Source organism: Aplysia californica, unplaced genomic scaffold (genome assembly GCF_000002075.1).
Source record: "Aplysia californica isolate F4 #8 unplaced genomic scaffold, AplCal3.0 scaffold00145, whole genome shotgun sequence".
Taxonomy (NCBI): domain Eukaryota; kingdom Metazoa; phylum Mollusca; class Gastropoda; order Aplysiida; family Aplysiidae; genus Aplysia; species Aplysia californica.
Genome location: NW_004797415.1, coordinates 538,123 through 557,492, shown reverse-complemented (window position 1 = coordinate 557,492; position 19,370 = coordinate 538,123). Strand labels below are relative to the sequence as shown.

At 40.1% G+C, this 19,370-nt stretch overlaps 1 protein-coding gene across 1 annotated transcript; it reads right to left on the bottom strand.

Annotated features, from left to right (window-relative positions):
• Window positions 1-1,407: 1,407 nt before the first annotated feature.
• Window positions 1,408-16,473, bottom strand: LOC101855866 (general transcription factor IIE subunit 1). The gene is made up of 8 exons (XM_005097046.3): window positions 16,348-16,473; window positions 9,785-10,060; window positions 8,838-8,948; window positions 6,469-6,658; window positions 5,892-6,058; window positions 5,193-5,418; window positions 4,354-4,516; window positions 1,408-2,364 (listed from the first exon to the last, which is right to left on the bottom strand). The coding sequence occupies exons 2-8, from the start codon at window positions 9,961-9,963 to the stop codon at window positions 2,189-2,191; spliced, it is 1,212 nt and encodes a 403-aa protein (XP_005097103.1). The 5' UTR covers window positions 9,964-10,060; window positions 16,348-16,473; the 3' UTR covers window positions 1,408-2,188.
• Between the last annotated feature and the right edge of the window lie 2,897 nt (window positions 16,474-19,370).

Sequence of the window (19,370 nt, the reverse complement as noted above, 5' to 3'; positions counted from 1 at the left end):
CCCATAAGTTTTTTTGTTTTAGTAAAAGTTTTACGGCACTTGCAACACAATAAAGTCATATAAGTGCCGAAGAATAGATGTGTTGCAAGAGAGAAACATACACCAAAAAAAAGAGGAGGGATCAAGACAATAAATGTTTGATAGGAAAGAAGGAGCAAACCACACCAGAGCACTCGCCAACCACCCACCCAATAAGTTTAGAAAGCATCCTACAATACTGTCACTGCCTCACACAACTTTAATCTCAAAAGAGCAGGAAGCTCACAACATACTTAAATTCAACATTTCCAGTACAGCAACAGTCACCCTCTACTGTCATCATTAACGTATGCTCACACAGGGGGTGGTTGGCGGGTGCTCTGCTCCTTCTTTCCTATCAAACATTTATTGTCCTAATCACCCCCTTCTTTTTTTTTTGTTTGTTACTCTCTTGTAACAACTCTAATCTTCGGCACTTATATGACCTTAATTCTGTTGCAAGTGCAGTAAAACACTTACTAAAACAATACTCACACAACTTCAAGCTACAAACCACATTGTCATGCTAACCTCAACAGGGTGCATCCATTCACAGAAAAAAAAACCACCAGCGCAGTCCTACTGACTGAAGTTGTCTTTAGGCCATTCCCAAAGGGGTGGTATTAACATGTTCTTATGCACAGTAAAATTGAAAATGGGCTGATTTATCAATGTCATGCTCATTATGTGCCAGAACAACATAGGGAGAACTGGTGTTTTTTCTGTCCTCATCGTTACTATCGTCATTTTCCTTCTACTTCTTTTGTATCTTTGTCACTCTCTTGGGAACTGATATTTCCAGGGTGCCTTGATAGTTGAAGCAAACCTTGTTCTGTTGAGGCTGGAGAGGTGAGCAGAGTAAGCCTGATTCCCCGTTTGGACTTCTCTGTTGACATCCACCCATTGGCGCTCGTACGACCATGTGTAGTTGCGAGCGCCGTAAAACCTTACTAAAACAAACATTCACAGAAATCTGTGCTTTACTCAGCATCAAATTCTCTCAACAACATGCAATTGAACCTGCCTCGACAGCTACCTGTCCAAGACAACCACCTGTACAAACAACCCAACCACTTCCCATTTCTTGAGCCTACCCCCCCCCTCCCCAGTTTTTTTGTTTCAGTAAAACTTTTACGGCATTTGCAACACAATAAGGTCATTTAAGAGCCAAATAATTGATGTGTTTCAAGAGAGTAACATACGCAATAAAAAGAAGGAGAGATAAGGACAATAGAATTTTGACAGGAAAGAAAGAGAAAACCACACCAGAGTACCCGCCAACAACCCACCCAATAAGTTCAGAAAGCATCCTACAATACAGCTTCTGCCTCACGGAACTTTAATCTAAAAAAGCAGGAAGCTTCACCTCCCCCTCCTTCCCCCTCTTCATTTTTTTTCTACATATATTTATTACAATGATACAATCCAAGACATCCACTTGTCCAAGACAACAACATTTCTACTCGCCATTTCTCCACCATCCAGAACAATTTCAACTGCAGTTTGTTTTAATTTTTTGGGTTCTTACTCGATAAATTCACTTGTCCAAAAACTAATTTAAAAAGGTATTTATTTCTGTAAGTTACAGTCACAACACCATTGTCTCTTTCATTCAGAATTTTCACTACATACTCACAATTTCATAGCACCATAAACATGACATTTTTCAGTTTAAAAAAACAACAACAAACAACCCTATCATTCCCTGTACTACCGTAAGCTAACAAACTTTTTTTTTCATTTTAACGCAAAAAAATTGTATTTGCTAAATCGAAAGCCTGATCAGTTTTTACTCTACTTGAGAGAAAAAATCAAATTGAAGAAACAGTGACTAGTTTTTCAATAAATTAGAATTCAATTTCGGAATCACTCTATTTTTAAATGATTACGTTGACCAAAAAAACACCCTCTTTTTGCTCTGAAGAAAAAAAAGGGGTTTTGTCAGCTTACGGCAGTGCACTCCTCCCACACAGTGAGAGCGGCCAGCGTCAGTCGTACAGTCAAGTTCTTGTGCACATTGAGAACAGCCAGCGTCAGTCATTCATGTTCTCGAATAAATGCTGAACCACACAGTGAGACCAGAAAATGTCAGTCATACATTTTCTCGTACACAGTGAGACCAGAAAGTGTCAGTCATACATTTTCTCGAACACAGTGAGAGCGGCCAGCGTCAGTCATACATGTTCTCGTACAACTGCTGACCCATGCGGATGTACTCCTCCTTCTCCAGTGGTGTCATGGAGGCCACCAGGTCAGAGGTCACGCTGTGGTAAGGCACGCGCTGAGAGCCAATCATCACCATGGGACCCTGGTCCTCATCCTCGTCACTCTCCATCTCTTCCACGTCTGGGGGGGAGGATCAAAACAGAATATATTATTGTACAGAGCGAATGTGACAAAAGAAAATGACAATGAAGACAGAAAAAATATTCAAGATGCTATAAAAACAAAATCAAATCAAATAAATGAAAGTACCAAAAAAAAAAAGAATGGAAAAACAAAATCTAATAATACAAATAAATGAAAAAAAAATGTAAAAACACTGAGAAAAGAAAAAGATGATGGAAGCAGACAAATGTCAAAAACTTGCGACGTGTTTTTTTTCCCCACAGAAAATAAAAATTTCAGAAGAAAGGAAGAAAGAAGAAAACCTCATGACACTGAGAAATGCATAATACTTCTACAAACTCAAGACTTTTGAAAAACATTCGCAGAATAACAAGAAGCATTCTATTACAATCTGTATTCTATCCTGACTGTTGGCTGCTTTGTTTGTTTGTTTTTGTAAGTGTTTTACGGCGCTCGCAACTGCATAAGGTCATATGAGCGCGCGGGACACACTAAACTTTTTCAGTTGGTAGGAAATTTTGAATTTTGCCCGGGTGGCGGTCGAAGCCTACTCTTATCGATTTTAGACCACCAAGGGATCTTTAACGTGCGTAACTTGCACACGGGCCCTCCGAGATTTTTCGCCCTTGTCCAAGAAGGCTAGGTGTAGATCTTTCCTACCAGAAGATCAGGGGTGTGGCTGAAAGACAGCAGTAAGAAGAAGCCAAGGAGTAGCAGTAGAAAGGCTGCAGAAAGAATCAGGAGCCCAGAGGAAGGGGCAAAGGAGGTGAGGGGGTGGGGGCAGAAAGAGGAGACGAAAGCAGACGACAGAACATTGCTAGAGAGCAGGAAATGAGGTGAAAGGAGACAAATTTAGAGAAGAAAATTTTTCGGTCGCTACCCGGATTCGAACCCGGGACCTTTGAATGAGAGGCCAACACCTTAACCTCTAGGCCATGAAAGCCCCCCTTGGCTGCTTTACATTCATTTAAACATAATATAAATAATAATAATAATAATAATAATAGTAAAAATGATAATGATAATGATGTGCATCGTTATAATGCCTACTCCTGTATATACACAGCTCTAGGTGCTTTATATCAATCAAAGTAAAAAACAATAACTGAAAAAAAGCACATACACACTCACACAACATTCTCAAACACACACACACACCACACACAAACGTACATATACACACACATCCACACACACCCAAACCTACCCACACACACATACACACACACCCTCCCTCTCTCTCATCACACATATACATCATTATGATGAGCCATACAAAAACATATATTATATATACGATGTATACAAAATATGATTTGTAGGTTGACAGAAATACATAGAACAGACACAAAGTAGCTTAACAAAAATACATAGTCATTTACATAATATGTGAGGCATCGTGGTGAAATCAGGCGCTCATCAAAATAATGAAATCAAAGAAACCGGCATTTTTTGGCCAGTTGGGCAATCTTTATTGAATTGTTTTTTGACTCAACACCTTTTGTGTCTAATTTAAAAACACACATATCGGTGTGGATTTTACAGATATGGCGTGATTAAAGGCACAAAAAATGTAAATTTTCGGTTTCCCAGGACTCACAAGCTTTGGAAGTCACCAAACTTTGGCGGCCATTTTCTCACCAATTTTACCTCTGAAACCAGGCGACACCCATCTCTCTCAATCGCAAATATCTCGACCTCTATTCAAGATAGATTGGCGGGGGGGGGGGGGGGGGGGGGGGGCAAAAGCAGGACAAATGAAGAACTTTTAGGATGATACCAATAACATAATAGGCCCAAAAATTGACGATGCGACACACACATTGTACGGTAAATGAAAATGTCTGGCATTATCATCGTGCTAGCCCACACTAGACTTCAGCTCAATACCATGAATGTAGAGCAAATAAACAGAATGGAGCTTTTAATTAACCAACAAGGTCAAATTTAGGCGAAATGAAAGATAAAAAAATAGTTGATTGATACCTTCTCCGTTCTTCATCTCATCGACATCGGAGTCTCCATCACTAGACTCTGGCGCTGGTATTCGAGATGGTCCTGCCTTTTGCTCGTGGGCCAGAAGAGTCTGCAGAATGTCGTCATTGCCCATCGGTTTTGATTTCTTGTCTGCCTCGGCGAGTTTAGACGCCTGCAAAAAAAAAAGGTTTTTAAAAAATACCAGATAAAAAAGTTTTTCATTTTCTTTTTCCACATTACTATTGTCATGATCCTTAATACTCTTGAGATAATGTCCCATCACAGAGATTTAGATCCAGAGATTTAAAAAAACACTGACTGTCAGAAAAGGTGAACAGCAGATGCAAAAAATTCGGAGGCGCATTTTTTTAGACAAGACAAGACAGACAGACAGACAGAGAGACAGACAGACAGACAGACAGACAGACAGAAAAGACAGACAGAGAGACCGACAGACAGACAGACAGACTGACAGACAGACAGACAGACAGACAGGGAAGACGGAGAAAGAGAAGAAGAAAAAAAAATGGGGGGAGGGGTTCTTGTAAAGTAAATGTACCTGCGCACAGTACATTATTTTGAGAAGATAGAGGAAAAGTGTGATAATGGGTGGCTGGCGGGTGCTCTGAGTGATTTACTCCTTCTTACTTATCAAACATCTATCATCCTTATCTCTCCACCGTTTCTCTGTATGTAACTCTCTGGTAAGACCTCTAATCATCGGCACTTATTTGACCTCTATTAGTGTAGAAAGTATCGTAGAACTCTTACTGAAACGCAAGCATGATGCTATTTAGAAGGAGAGAGAGAGAGACGAGCGTAAAAAAAAAAAAGAAACTCATCCTCACCTCCATAGCAGCAGTCTCTAGAGGTGCAGCAACTCCCTCAATTGTGCTCTGTGTCATCCAGACGGGCTGAGCTTTCTTTTCCACCTTGCCCGCATTCTCGTCGTCCATTGTGATGGTCACTCGGTTCTCGCTGAAACCGAAACCAACGTTCCTCGTGGCATCGCCACTCCAAGTGGCTCGATCCGCGTCGGAAGACATTTTGCCGGACACACCCGCATTGTTCCGACTGCAGGGAAAGCAGAAAACGACAATTGTTTAAAACACTTTGAAAGGGATTTTTTTAGATTACGTTGTGCAGTATCAGAGACAATGAATATTATCTGTAAGTTTTACACCACACGCTCATTCATATTCTTCCGCACTGAAAGTTATATCTAAGCACTGAGAACCACACACCAGCATCAACAGCTACAATTCATTCAAAAATTGAGTTTTACCTCAGTATTGGTCAATGATGTGAATGTGTGTGTATCTGATGAGAGAGAAGGTGTGCGCGTGCATGTGTGTGTGAGTGTGTATTTCTGTGGGTGTGTCTATATATGTGAGAGTGTGTCGACAAATGCAGGTGTGCGAGTAAGTATTTACCATGCTGTATAAAATTTATTTGGGGGGAAATCAGTAAATTGTATCTTATATTGTCATGTCTTGTCTTATCTCATTCACAACAGAAACTAAATATTTCTCTGGGCCCCGACTTACTTGATAATTTTCTTTATATCTGTAGGTTCTGGGTCTAAAACTTCTGGGGCCAATCGTACATCTTCACAAACTTTCAACAGTTCGTAGATAGGCTGTATCTGCTCATTAAACCTGGCCAACATTGTACGGGCATCTTGCTTGGGTATAGAACTTTCATCTTCTTCAACCTAAAATAAGATGAATAGGAAGATACTATTGCAGGAGACCATATTCAAATTTGTACAAAGTGATAGGCCTACACCCATTTACAAAGCCCAACAGAAGCATTTTTACTGTACTCTCTTTATGAATAAAACAAATGGGTAAATGCCTTTTGCAGAGAAATCATTCGAACAATAATGTATTGTAAATTAAAATAGAGAAAATAAGCAGAAAAGAACAGAATCTCGACCAGTTACATTGCAGCTGAACTGGAATTTACCACACAAAAATTGTACTAAAATACTAAATGTGAAGACTCCGCCAAAGAAAGATGCAGTTTCCTCTGTTACAAGTTACAAAGAAGCCAAAATTTACAAGACATCAATAAAATTATCTAAATTCCAGGCAAAAACGACAGTCAGAGAAAAACACTTACAATGGAACGACAGAAGGTACAGATGAGCTCTCCAGTGCTGGGATCCAGCAACTGTCCCACTTCGTAGTCGGTGTATGTCTTCTCACAACCGGGGCATTTGAACGAAGACCTAGTCGTGTTGTCTCTCTCATCCGTCTCAATCTTCCGTCTCATGTGGTCCAGTTTATATTTAACAACATTGACAAAAACACTGCGAGAGAAAAAAAGCTGTACTTGTAAATATTTTAGCTAAGAAGTTTAGCAAAAAATTTACGGCACCTGCAACACAATAAGGACATATATATATAAGTGCCGATGGTTAGAGGTGTTACAAGAATGTAGCAAACATAAAAAAGGAGGAGAGAGAAGGACAATAATTTTTTATAGGAAAGAAGGAGCAAACCACACATTTATACAATCATACAATTTAGATAAATAGGAGGCTGGCTGCTTGCACCCTAGCTGTCTGTCATGGCTAACTTCGGTTGAGAGAGACACCTAGGTCCCAGCAGACGGACATAAATACTCTAAGGAGAAGAAAGATGTAAGTTTTAGAATGTTGTCTCTCTCATCCGTCTCAGTCTTCCATCTCAAGTGGTCTATAATAATAAATAGCATTTGTAAAGCGCATATCCCCACTCGACAGCAAGCTCTGTGCGCAGAACACTATATTATAACTCCCGGAAGACCATTGAACATTCAGAAACATTCTCAGCTTCCCGAGAAGAATACAGCTGATTAAGAGCTCAAACACTAACAAGCTGACAAGATCTTTCACAGTCTATAGCTGGGTACCGATTCCCACCTGGGTGAAGTGAGGAAAATTCCTGTAAAGTACCGAGGTTAACCATGGCAGCCAAGGTGGAAGTATCCAGCCTCCTATTGATCTAAATTGTATAAATCATTATTGCGGTTTAACAGTTTTCCGATAAGATACTGTGTCATAAGTTCTAAGATGATTTTCTAGTTAAGGTTTCGATCTTGATCATTGAAATGTACCATCCATGAACCCGGAAATTTTAATGAAAACACTCAAAATCATTCTGACAGATCCACAATCCCCAAATTTGACTAGCAGTCCAGGGAGATCTTCAATATACCTGCTCCACAATTCTACAAGGACGAAAAACTTTAAAGAAAGGGAAAGTGCATCAGGAAACGTGTACATGTAAGAAGGCATAAAAATCAATCACGTCAAGTCAACCTGTGCCAAATGTTTGGAATTCTAAAAAAAAGCACTAAATGCTCTCAACGAACTCATGTTTGCAGATGACCTGGCAATGATTAACAACAAGACTCAGCTACAGGAGCATATAAACCAACTAAATGCGAGCTGCGAAAATATGACATGAAGATCAGTATAAGCAAGACCGAAGTCATGACAATTAGCAGGAGACCAGGTAAAGTGGATATCAACATCAATGGATCCCAACTAAAACAAAGCAGAGAATTCAAATACTTGGGCAGCATTTTCACATAAAATGGAAAATTAGATCGAGAGATAGAGACTAGATGCCAGAGAGCCAACGCAGTCAGCTACCAACTGGGCCCTCTCCTGAAACATCCCAATATCCCCATGAGCACCAAGGCGAAGCTCATCAACGCCATTTTCCTTCCAACGCTCACATATCAGTGCCAGACATGGACTCTAACAAAAGCCCTAGAGAGGAAACTGGTCACATGCGAGATGAAATGCTTAAGAAGAGCGGTCAACAAAACAAGAAGAGACAAAATTAAAAATGAAGTCATAAGGGACACCGTGGGAGCAACACCAGTCCTACCACACATTGAAAAACAAAAGGTCAAGTGGTTCGGACACCTCACGCGGATGCCCTCAAACCATCCAGCTCTGAGAGCATACAACATTAAATATTCTGGATGGAGAGCCAGAGGAAGACCAAGGCGACGATGGAGTGAATCTGTGGCAGACACCCTTAAAGATCATGGGATGTCCCTCCTACAGGCCACACGACTTGCTGCAGACAGACACCCGTGTCTCCCCGCGACACCCCAGGGTACAAGCGGAAGAAAAAAGTAAAGTAAAGTAAGTAAGCCCTAAATCATCAGCACGCCAATGAAAAGAGAAAGCGCACAACCCACAACCCTTGATACAAAACATGAAAAAATCGGGAGAAAAATGTGCAGGTAAACACACTGACCTGCTAACCAACCCATGACCAAAAATAGAGGCTGTTCTCAGAATCCTCCAAAAAAAAAGAACAAGTTTTCCTCTAAATCTTCCCTTGGAAAAGGAGGAGTTTCAGAAAAGGAAAGAAAATAGGAGTCTCCAAAACCCCAGTAGAAAAAGGATTACATGACAAACTGACCACGACAAATAAAGAGAGAGAAATTGCAAAAGATCATTTTTACAGAAAGCGGGTAGCACTTACCTGTAATTGATAAAATAGTAAGTATGTCGAGTAGTGCGTCCTTCCGCATCTGTCTCTACTCGCATTCTACTCTTCAGAAATTTATCAATTTTCAGCATATTGAGAATAGACCTGTAAAAACCAAACCAAACAAAAAAACTCAACTAAAATTAAGCCAGTGGAGGTATTAGAATAATTCATTATTTCACAAAAAATGGGTTGTAAGGACCAACAATTTTTTCTCAAACACTGGTATTCTCTTTTTTTTTCATACCCCTGCTATAGCTCAAGGAGAAACTAACTCATTTTCATTTTTCTAAAACGTCTTCCACTTCCAATTTAATCTTAATCTACAAAAACAAAGTATAAGAAAGTTATTTTGAATAATTAAAATTATTAATGCTTCCCAGGGTGTATCAGAACTTTAAAAAATTTCAGTTAGACACCCCAGTGAAGTTCAACACCATTTTGGGAGTTCCCAAAGAGATCCAGTATCTTATCGATAAAAGAGGGGTTTTTTTTACTTATACGCTTTCAAATTTTGGTGAATTTCATAAATTCATAAACATCTTGCTTATTTATGCAAATCAGATGTTCACAGAAAAATCTTCTCTTCCGGTCATAACTCTTGATTGCATGGTGTTGCTAAATTGCTTGACTCCTAGGTGCGTATAAATGTGCTCTCAGCTCTCCTGTACACACACCGAAATTATAGGCCCGTATCAGAGCCCACTCTGTTTTTGAATCGTTAAAAAAAAATTTCATCTGACAATTTATAGCAACAAAGATTTCTATTCAAGGAACAGACTGCTGTTAAGAGGGGTTATTTATATACATAGGAAAGTTCCATTACACAAGTTTTTACTATTAGTAGACGGAGGTTGCCATTATCTGGATTGACAATAAGTGAAAACCGTTGTATTTCGATTTATTATAAGCAACAAAATATATTATACATATATATATACCTGAGATGCTTCTTGTCGTACTTAATGAGTTCGCCGAGGTCATCTTCCTTGACACAAGGATGACGTACTAGCATGTCAATGACCACTGCGTGCTCCATGGTGTAGAAACCTCTCACTATCAGCCTCACCAGTCTCTTCAAGTCCTCAGGAACAACAGTCAAAAGCACTTCTGAATCCATGTCCACTGCACTAGTTCTCACACAGTGTCCGTGACTCAAGAGTTCAAACAATGGTTGAGCATTTCAGCCAACTCGAATTTTTGTAACTTGAAAATATCTATGGCAAATATAAAAAAGTAGGAAAATCATCATACATAGGCCTACATCAACTAAGTTTTATATCACAAATTTCTATTCCATCTGGAACACTGATCTGATATCCATAACAAACATTTATTGGGAGGATCTGGGCATTTTAAGAATAATTTGACTGGCAACTGGCATTAAAGAAGCGGTACAACGACTTATATTAATCTTCTTAAATTCATTATTTCCGTGCATTTCCCTCAACATGTTGAATGCAAAAGTAAAAACAAAGAACGTTAACGACCACAAAACAGGAATTCTTCGACACCAGATTTCTTCCAGTGTTTCTCACTGCTAGATTGGGTTGGAAACCATTTTGACTACCATGTTTCAGTTATAATACTGCTTTGATGATAAAAATTTGGAAGAGTAAAGCAAGCCTGGGCAAACTATGACCCAAGGGCTAGATCCAGCCCCTCGAGCAACTTCAGTCTGGCCTGCAAATCGACCCAAATATAATGAATGTGGCCTGCGGGGGCTTGATAATTATTAATTAATAAAAACAAAACTGCCCATCTAGATAATTATTAAAATCAATAGTTTCAGCCCAGCTGGAAACAATGAATCTAATTAAAATAAACATTATAAAATTATCATGGAATTCCCTTGAATGACAATGCTATATTATGATTTAGTATCAGTTTTAGTCTCACTGTGGAGAGCTACCTTGGGCATTTTAACCAATTTCCCCCAATTTTCTCCTGCTTTGGCCCGCAAGATATAGTGGGCAGTATAGCATAAAAATCTATAGACGTAGGTAACTTTTGGCGGCCTTTGAGATACTTCTGTTTGCAATACTGCCTGCGATATCCAGAATCGCTTAAAAGTTAATCACTTAATCAGGCCTATGGCTTGAACACCCTAGCACCAGCCTTTATGCACCACCTGTACTCTGTGTGTTGGAAAATTTTCTTTTTAAATAATGCAATAACAGGAAAATATAACTCTTACCTTCTCATTCTTCTTGTTTTTGCCAAGTGCTTTGTTTTGAATTCGTTGAACAAGTCACAACACAATTCATACTGATGTCCACACAAATTAAACATCCATCTATACTTTCCCACGTCACACACACACTCCACACACACACACACACATACACAATTTATTAAGCCATAATTCTGTTTGTTTTTTAAAGTAAAAAGTCTCAGGAAAAGACACGGAGGTACAACTACATGACATGTACAATAACGAGCCGACAGGGGAGATGGAAAGCTGTGGAGAAGCGAAATGTGCAACTATAAGTGACACTGGAGAATAGCCATCAATCTATTGACAGGCACGACGCAGGAGAATAGCCACTTGCTACGTTTTAAGTTGTGAGTGAATGCAGCAACTCATCATACTTGTGTTCTGACACAATATGAGAGACGGAGACAACTGTGATTATGTTTCAACATCAATTTCACTAAGAAATGACACACTTTAACTCTCCTCACTCAGTGACAAATGAGCTTGGGAGAGATAGCCTCTGGGTCTTCTCAATTTAGTAAACTCTACACAGTGCTGACCAGTTACACTGGGTTTTAACCCTGGAAGCGCGGAGGCCCTATATATAGGGCTGACCTACTTGGACTGGGAAGCGCCCCTATATAAAGTGCATAGACGCTGACCTGTGTCAATGGAAAATTTCAGTATTCCTTATTGAAGTGACTATTCGGACTCAAGTACAAATAGAGAAAAATTATATTCGGACTCTGAATTGAGTCCAGCCTGACGTCCATTCCAACTTCCGACCCTTGTTCCTAAATATTTCCAACATTTACTAACTTTTTTTCGATTATATTCGATCATAATGATAACAGTCGAGACGTGAGCTTTACTATCCAGTTACTAGATCTATCTAAACTGGCCCTCCCTGCATCATTAGTATAAACAGAACGACTTAAGTTGAGCTGACCTTGCCGGGGGCAAAGTTAATTATGTCGACCAATGAGACTGCACGTAGCGATCTCGCACTTTCGGCTTGCAGGGGGAAGAGGTGTTGGGAAGAGGCCATGGCTGTCAGTTTTGTGCGATGTGATAAAAAAATAATAGGAAAACTATAACACACAACAAAATAAAATTAAACATGTGGAAAGACAAATAGGGATGGAAGTAATGATGATGCTATAGTGGTGGTGGAAAGACCCTGAGTTGTCAGTTACCGTGTACTTAGACACTGCCATTGGGTAGATCTAATGAGAGTGCAAGCCTTTTGACTCTTGACACAATTACACAGTCCTAGTAGGCAATTCTAGTTGTAATTCTGATTTTACGTAAAATCCCCCGACGACATTTATATAATGTAACCTCCTTACACTCACATAACTCACTTAGAAGCTGAGTCTGAATAAATAAAACCTTTTTTTCGGACACGAGTCCGAATAGATAAAACCCATATTCGGCTCGAGTCCGAATAGAGCGGGCCATTCCTTATATATGGAAAATGACGTAGTAAATTACAGGTCAAAGTTATAAATAGTGACCAATGACTTTGCAAGTTATCTTGACCTCGTAGAGCTTCTCTTGACCAAAATATCGATGGATAAAGTGATGCGGTCCAACTGAGCGACTACACGTTAGATCTATGTGTTATTGTCAAGCGCCATTTGCCGATCAGCACGATCTTAAGACGGCGCAGAAACATATGACGATCCGCAGAAAGCACGGCCATCTACGGATTATTTCCGAAAATGAATAGAGCAGCGCGATCTTAAGATTGTGTAAAGAAAGCAAGAATTGCGTCATCTGCCGATCGCTTGGAAACACACACAAACACATACAACATATTATTATATAGCAATGACCACGAAAAACCTTTTTTTTTATCAGAAAGTGTTTGCAAATAGGTGCATTTTGTAGCTCTATCTCCACAGAGCATGGAACTTTTTGAATCTTTGAAATCCATCAATAAACAAAAAAAGTTACGAATTTTTTAATCAATTAATTTTTGGTACACTTATATAATGAAAAAAAACCAAAATATGGGACGTTCTTTGGTGAGTTTTGAGACAATATTCTTCATAAACTCACTCATTTCTCGGAGTATTTAAATGAAACTTGGCAACTTAGTACATTTTCTAGTGCAGAATCTAGTCCTGCTTTCAGATTTGTCATAGCTATCCTACTTTTTTGAGTTATGAAGACGTTTATAGGTAAAAATGTGGCGGTTTTCGGTGCGTTTTGAGACAATATTTGTCATAGCTCGTCTATTTCTTGGAGTATGTTAATGAAGTTTGGCAGTCTAGTACAGTTTTTAATGCATAATCTAGTCATGCTGTCAGATTTTTAATATCCATCATACTTTTTGAGTTGTAAAGACATTAACAGGTAAAAAAGTGGCGTTCTTCACAGATTTACAAAGATTATCAGTCATATCTTCTCCCAAAGTCATGATATTAGAATGAAATTTGGCAACATAAAAGGTTCCTCCTTGCCAAGCAATGCTTTGGATCAATTTGACACAAAAATGTAAGTAGAGAGCTGGATTTATTAGTCTAATAAATCCAGTTCTCTACTAGTAAAAGCAAGCATACTTTATTATAGAAAATAAGATTGTCTCTGTGTATCCATTGTTGGACAGTGTCCTATTGTGTGGTAGATTAAGATGCGTTTAGATAGTATAGTTTACAAGTCACGGGAATATTTTGCATGTGTAGGCTACAACCCATACTATAAATGTAACATATTAACACACCCTCCCCCCTCTTCTCTTCTCTCTCTCTCTCTCTCTCTCTCTCTCTCTCTCTCTCTCTCTCTCTCTCTCACGAACACACACACACATGCACGCGCACGCTCTCACGCACGCACGCGTGAACGATAACAATGTATAAACGGGACTATCTTCCCAGACTGACTAAATAAGTACCATGCTCTTTAATACAATCTTAATACCTCACTTTTCCAAACAGAGCACACAGGACAAGTCCAATTGTGTGCTTTCCCAAGAGGGGGGAATAGGCTTTCATAACGCAAACACGATGCCATACCACATCTCAAGATGTTTGCTTTTCCGTTTCTATTCTTCTTTCATGCAATCAAGCAAATAAAAATGACTACATCTATTGTATTGTGACTAAAATGCAACAAAAATGCAAGTTATCAAGGCCCCCGTTTAGTTTTCAAGTATCCTTCGCCCCCCCCCCCCTTTCCGGTTCACATAAGCGGGGCCTCGTTTGTTGCGCCCGAGGCGGCCAATGGCTGATGACGTCACTCAGTGGAAATTTCCCAGCCACCAGTCCTTCACCCAGCACGCGTAAATGGCAATGCCGCTTTTCACTTAGTTACTCCCACATTTTTAAAGATTACGCCAAAACCGCTAAACACAGAAGCTTGAAATTTTAAGGGAATAAAGACAAATGGTGTATAACGTATCAGTCAGTTTGACAAATCACAGCTCCGAAAAATCTTCAAAGCGCACCACATCAACCACTTTCTCAAACGTTTTCGACTGCTTCTAGGATGGGTACAATGTTGTCAAACTGCATACTACGAGATTGACCTCTTTTCTGATTGGCTGCCAAGTTTCATTCATATCCATTCACGAGAAGCAGCGTGAGAGCGAGTTGAAGACAACAACCTTTGCGTTAGTGCGTCCCACGAAACACCCCCGCAGTGGGGGCCAAAAATCGGAAGAACAAAATGCGCTCGGGGGGCATTGCTTTATATATACACACATAGAGACAAGAGTGGCAAAGAAAGAGAGAGAGAGAGAGGGGGAGAGAGAGGGAGAGGATGAGAGGGGGGGGAGAGAGAGAGAGAGAGAGGGAGAGAGAGGTTTTTGTATATATACCCAAGATAGATAAAATTCACTTCACACCACACATGCACATGCTAAAACAACATACAAACACACACACACACACACACAAACAAACGAACGATTTTGCAATTCTACAGAGTTTTGTTTGTGAACTTTGCAAAATCGTTTGTTTGTGTGTGATGGCGCGTCGCGCCCATCTCGAGATGGCCGGGTTTTCTGCAGATCGTCATATGGTTTGGCGCCATCTTAAGATCGCGCTGATCGGCAAATGGCGCTTGGGCTTGACATTATCACTTGTTCCACTGTGCTAATGTACTAATTGTCAAGTTTATCGCATTTTGCGCTTTGTTTGTATTATTTGAATTTGAACGCTTATCATTTTTGAATGGCTCATTTCATTGGAAGTGGCTATTCTCATCCGGGGTGAGAATAGAAAAACGATCTACCTCTCACCCCGGGTGAGACTTGCCAGCGTAGGCTATTCTCACCCGGTGCGAAACAAGACCTGCTTTTCCTCATTTTGGAATACTGTCTATCGGTGTGGATGATCAAATTGATAAAAGCCAAGAAAAAATTACGTTATAGCACAAAAGTAAGCTAATTTGATCGTCTTCAAAGATGCTATGGCTATTTCACTTTTCGAATCGAGCCGAACTACGCGGGTCGCCATTTTGTTTTGCCCGGAAGTTCTCGCAAGATCTACTCCTCCCCCCTCTCTCTCTCTCTGTCTCTTTCTCTCTCTCCACTGCCCACGGACAAAATTGTACGCTTTTAGTAGGCTACAGTTGTAATGGAACGTTTGTTCACGGCACAGAATTCTACAATTTTTCTATTATCACAGTGTAGAATTCTGTGGTTTAGGGTGAACGCAAAATTTGTTGGCCTAGATCTAGATATCTAGGCTATAACGGTGAACGCGCACCGGGTGAGAATAGCCAAAAAGACTAGCCTGCACTATTCTCATCCCGGGTGAGAATAGAGGTGGCCCATTTCATTCTACCACCAGCTTTGAGAAAAGATATGGTTTTCTATGCCTTTTAATACTTTTATTAGCATCTGTTGGGCCATAAATAGTCATTTTTCAGTAGCAGGTACACATCTCGGGTATCTCAGCTGATATCCCCCCGCCATACCCCCATGTTTACAACCGATCGGCCGTGGCGGCAGGGCCTTTTTGGCTGAGCGCTTCTAGGGTAAAAAAGATGTTACTGAATTTTATTCTCTCTAAATTTAATCGCCTAGGACACGTTTTACTGCCTTTTTTTATTTGGCGTGACTTATACTTAGATTTTCCTTATTAGAACTCTTCGGCTTCCTTCCACATCCAAGTGTAGGGCTGAAGGAGGCCTACTGTACCACTGTCCAGATCTACCCTGTACTCCCAATCCACCTCACTCGGACAAGCGACGGTTCAAATTCAAATTATTCACCACAGACAGCTATGGTAATCGCTCACAACTGAAGGGAAAAACGATTCAAGTTGCCTAAAATATAACCCAGTCTACATTACTCACACTTCCGTCTCCAAAAAGTAAAAAAAAAGTCTGTGAACATAATTATTGAAAGCCTCACAAACAAGCTTGTGTACCCGATACACATCCATCCATCATGGACTGCGCCATTTTACCGGAAGTGAACAGAGAAACGGGAAAACCCGTATCACCGGCCCGGTGTAACTTCAATTTTGCTTTGTAGTGAAATAATAAAAATCTTCATGTAAAAAAAAACAACATACGTACATGTCATTGCTTTGCCCTTTCAACAGAAGCAAAAGTCTGTAATATTAGACTTAGATCTACGTTCTAATCAAGGTAACCGCTTCATTTTGTAGAGGCAGCACGTTATCGAGAGTCGAGAGGAAATTGTCTCAACATCATGTTATGTCAGTCTCGTCTGAAAACGTTGGCGATTAACCAAGAACCTTACAACAAATACTTGTTTACTTATCTACTTGCGTGAAGGACCGACATCACTGAACAAGGGGCATTCCCATAAGCACTCCGTCCCCTGAAGAAGCACATCTCGAAGTGTGTAGATGCTGACGGTTCCAAGCAAAGGTTGATTCCATAGCCTTCTGCTCCTCCCACTAAGTCTTGAACTTCTGCAGGCGTCCCGTATTAATTACAACAAATAACCCCCTTGTAATTAACGTAGCAAGGATAATGATGTAACCAAACTGAATAAGGAAATTGTGTTGAGACTAAATATGTTATAATAACAATATAATAAAACTCTATGAGTGTAATTTCTTGATTTTAGAATGACATCTCAAAGTTTTCTTCAGAAAGGGAAAAAAAGTGCATGATTACAGTTGTTGAAATAGAGTGGCTAAAACAGCACCTGGACATGGATGGCTGGTGCCTCTATAAATAAATCATTGATGGTCAGGTCAGGTGAAATCGAGTATCCCTTCATGATGTATTTTTACCCCCCCCCCCCCCCCCCCTCCCAAGTCGAGATCAAGTTATCTGGCATGCACATACGGACCACCATTATCATAAACTGTCAGATCAGAAAAAGAAATTGGTGATCAAAGTTCGCCGTTCATTCTTTGCTCGGACGCTTGTTTGTTTGTTGTTATTGCTTGTGTTGCTGCGCGTTTTTTATTGGGGGGGGGGGTTGTTTGTTGTTTTTGTTGTTTTTTAAATAGGTTGTCCAAGTTTTTCCCCCTCACCCATCTGTTCAAGTTCTATTGTTTGCTTCCTGGTATTTGCCAGTGAGAGCAAAAATTTCAAGGTCTTAGTGTCGATTGAAGTGTCATAGCTTTTATTACTTTCCTAATTATTTTTATTTGTGAGCCACCCACTCGCTCTATTCTTTCATAACTACCCCTTTTAATCTCTTTTCCTACCATGAAAATCCCAACCTGTGAAATTGCATTAATTGCATTTCTGTTGCATCCAGTCATTTTCGCCATCAAAATTAGACTCCTGAAACTGTCTCAATCTATTGTAATCCTTCGGTTTATTCCTGCAGAACATGATACCGGAGTATCGGATAATGTTGGACACCGAGTAGGCCAATTTCAACTAGAATGTGTGTGGACTTGGGCTCTCTTTGATAGAAAGGTTAGGTGTAGGCCTGAAGTTAGCCTAGGCTATCACTATCGTCGTCAGTGGCGTCTTCTACCTGGTTTTTCTTCACCAAAAAGTAACTTCTCTGACTAAAATCAAATCAAAACATTTCATAAATTTTTCAAAAGGGACAAAACACGATAACGTGTTCCGATAAAAAGCGAAACTCCACAAACGCCCAAAGGAAACTTCCGAGACAATGAATAACTCGAAAAGTGATCTGATTGGTCTGGGTGTCCAGTACTGTTTTACTACGACTATAACTCCGTCCAATCAAGCGCTGTGTCTGTCGGGGAGAATGAAATTTCATTGGCTTTACCCGCTCCGGCGCTTAAGTTCTCACAGACTGAATATCAGGGTGTTGACCTTGCATGGCTCAGAGCCTAGACAACAACCGCTGATGGTTCTTTCAGGCTTGGGGGCTGAAGCCGCACTGTGTCACGTGATTAAACATTGCGTGCTTGCACCCAAATTTGCATAGCGGCTCCAGGCCAAAGCGGAGACTGAGTTCCAACTCTCTGTTTTGGCATACACCTGAAACAGAGATTTGGAAGTCAGTCTCTGCTTTGGCCTGAAGCCGCGAGGATATGCAAATTTGCGCTCGTCAAAATACAGAAATCGGAGAAGCAGGCATTTTTCGGCCAGCTTGGACATTTTTATCGAATTTTTATTTTTTAGCTCAACTTCTTTTATGTCCATATGTATAAAACTTTGACTAAAGGCACAAAATATGTCTTTTTTTCTGAGTTCAAGAACTCTTTCTTGGAGTTACCAAACTTTGGCGGCCATTTTCTCACTAATTTCACCACTGAAGCCAGGCCACCTCACTCCCTTCAATCGCAAATATCTCGAGTTCTATTCAAGGTAGATAGATATTTATTTCATTGGAAGCAAGGCAAATAAATCAGCTTTTAGATTAAACCAATAACTCTATATGCCCCAAAACTGACGAGCCCCTGATTCTGCCACGTCGATTGGGGCGTAAAACATTTGTAATTAATCAGCCTGTCAGGTTAATGAGACTGGCTGGCGGGTGCTCTGTCGCAGTTTTGCTCCTCTATCCTATCAAACGTAGATCATCATTATCTGATTCTCTCCTCATTCTTTTCTTTGTATCCGTAGACACATTTTATTGTTATAGTGCTGTCACAAATTCGTAGCGCGACTTATCCTTAAATATCTCTTTCACGGTTGAGTCAATGTCGCCAATACTTTTCACAGTACATGTAGTTTGTATCAATTTATCTAAACTTAATCATATTTTTCCACATCAGTTTATTGAGGCTAGAATTTTAAAAGTACTATAAATTTTCGTTACGCGGAAAATGGAATCGCTCCCAACGCTCACAACGCTCAATTCTCGCTTCTCACACACATTTTGCATACGCGCACATGGCTTACGTCGCAACTCGCCAAAAGACTCTCTTTAGTAGCAAAACTTGTGGCTAGAAATGAATTTAAAG

Coding starts and splice junctions, on each gene's coding strand:
- LOC101855866 (XM_005097046.3), bottom strand. CDS start 9,963: ATGGATTCAGAAGTGCTTTTGACTGTTGTTCCTGAGGACTTGAAGAGA. Junction 6,659..8,837: donor TACTATTTTATCAATTACAG/GTAAGTGCTACC, acceptor TTTCTCTCGCAG/TGTTTTTGTCAATGTTGTTA. Junction 2,365..4,353: donor TGAGATGAAGAACGGAGAAG/GTATCAATCAAC, acceptor CCTCCCCCCCAG/ACGTGGAAGAGATGGAGAGT.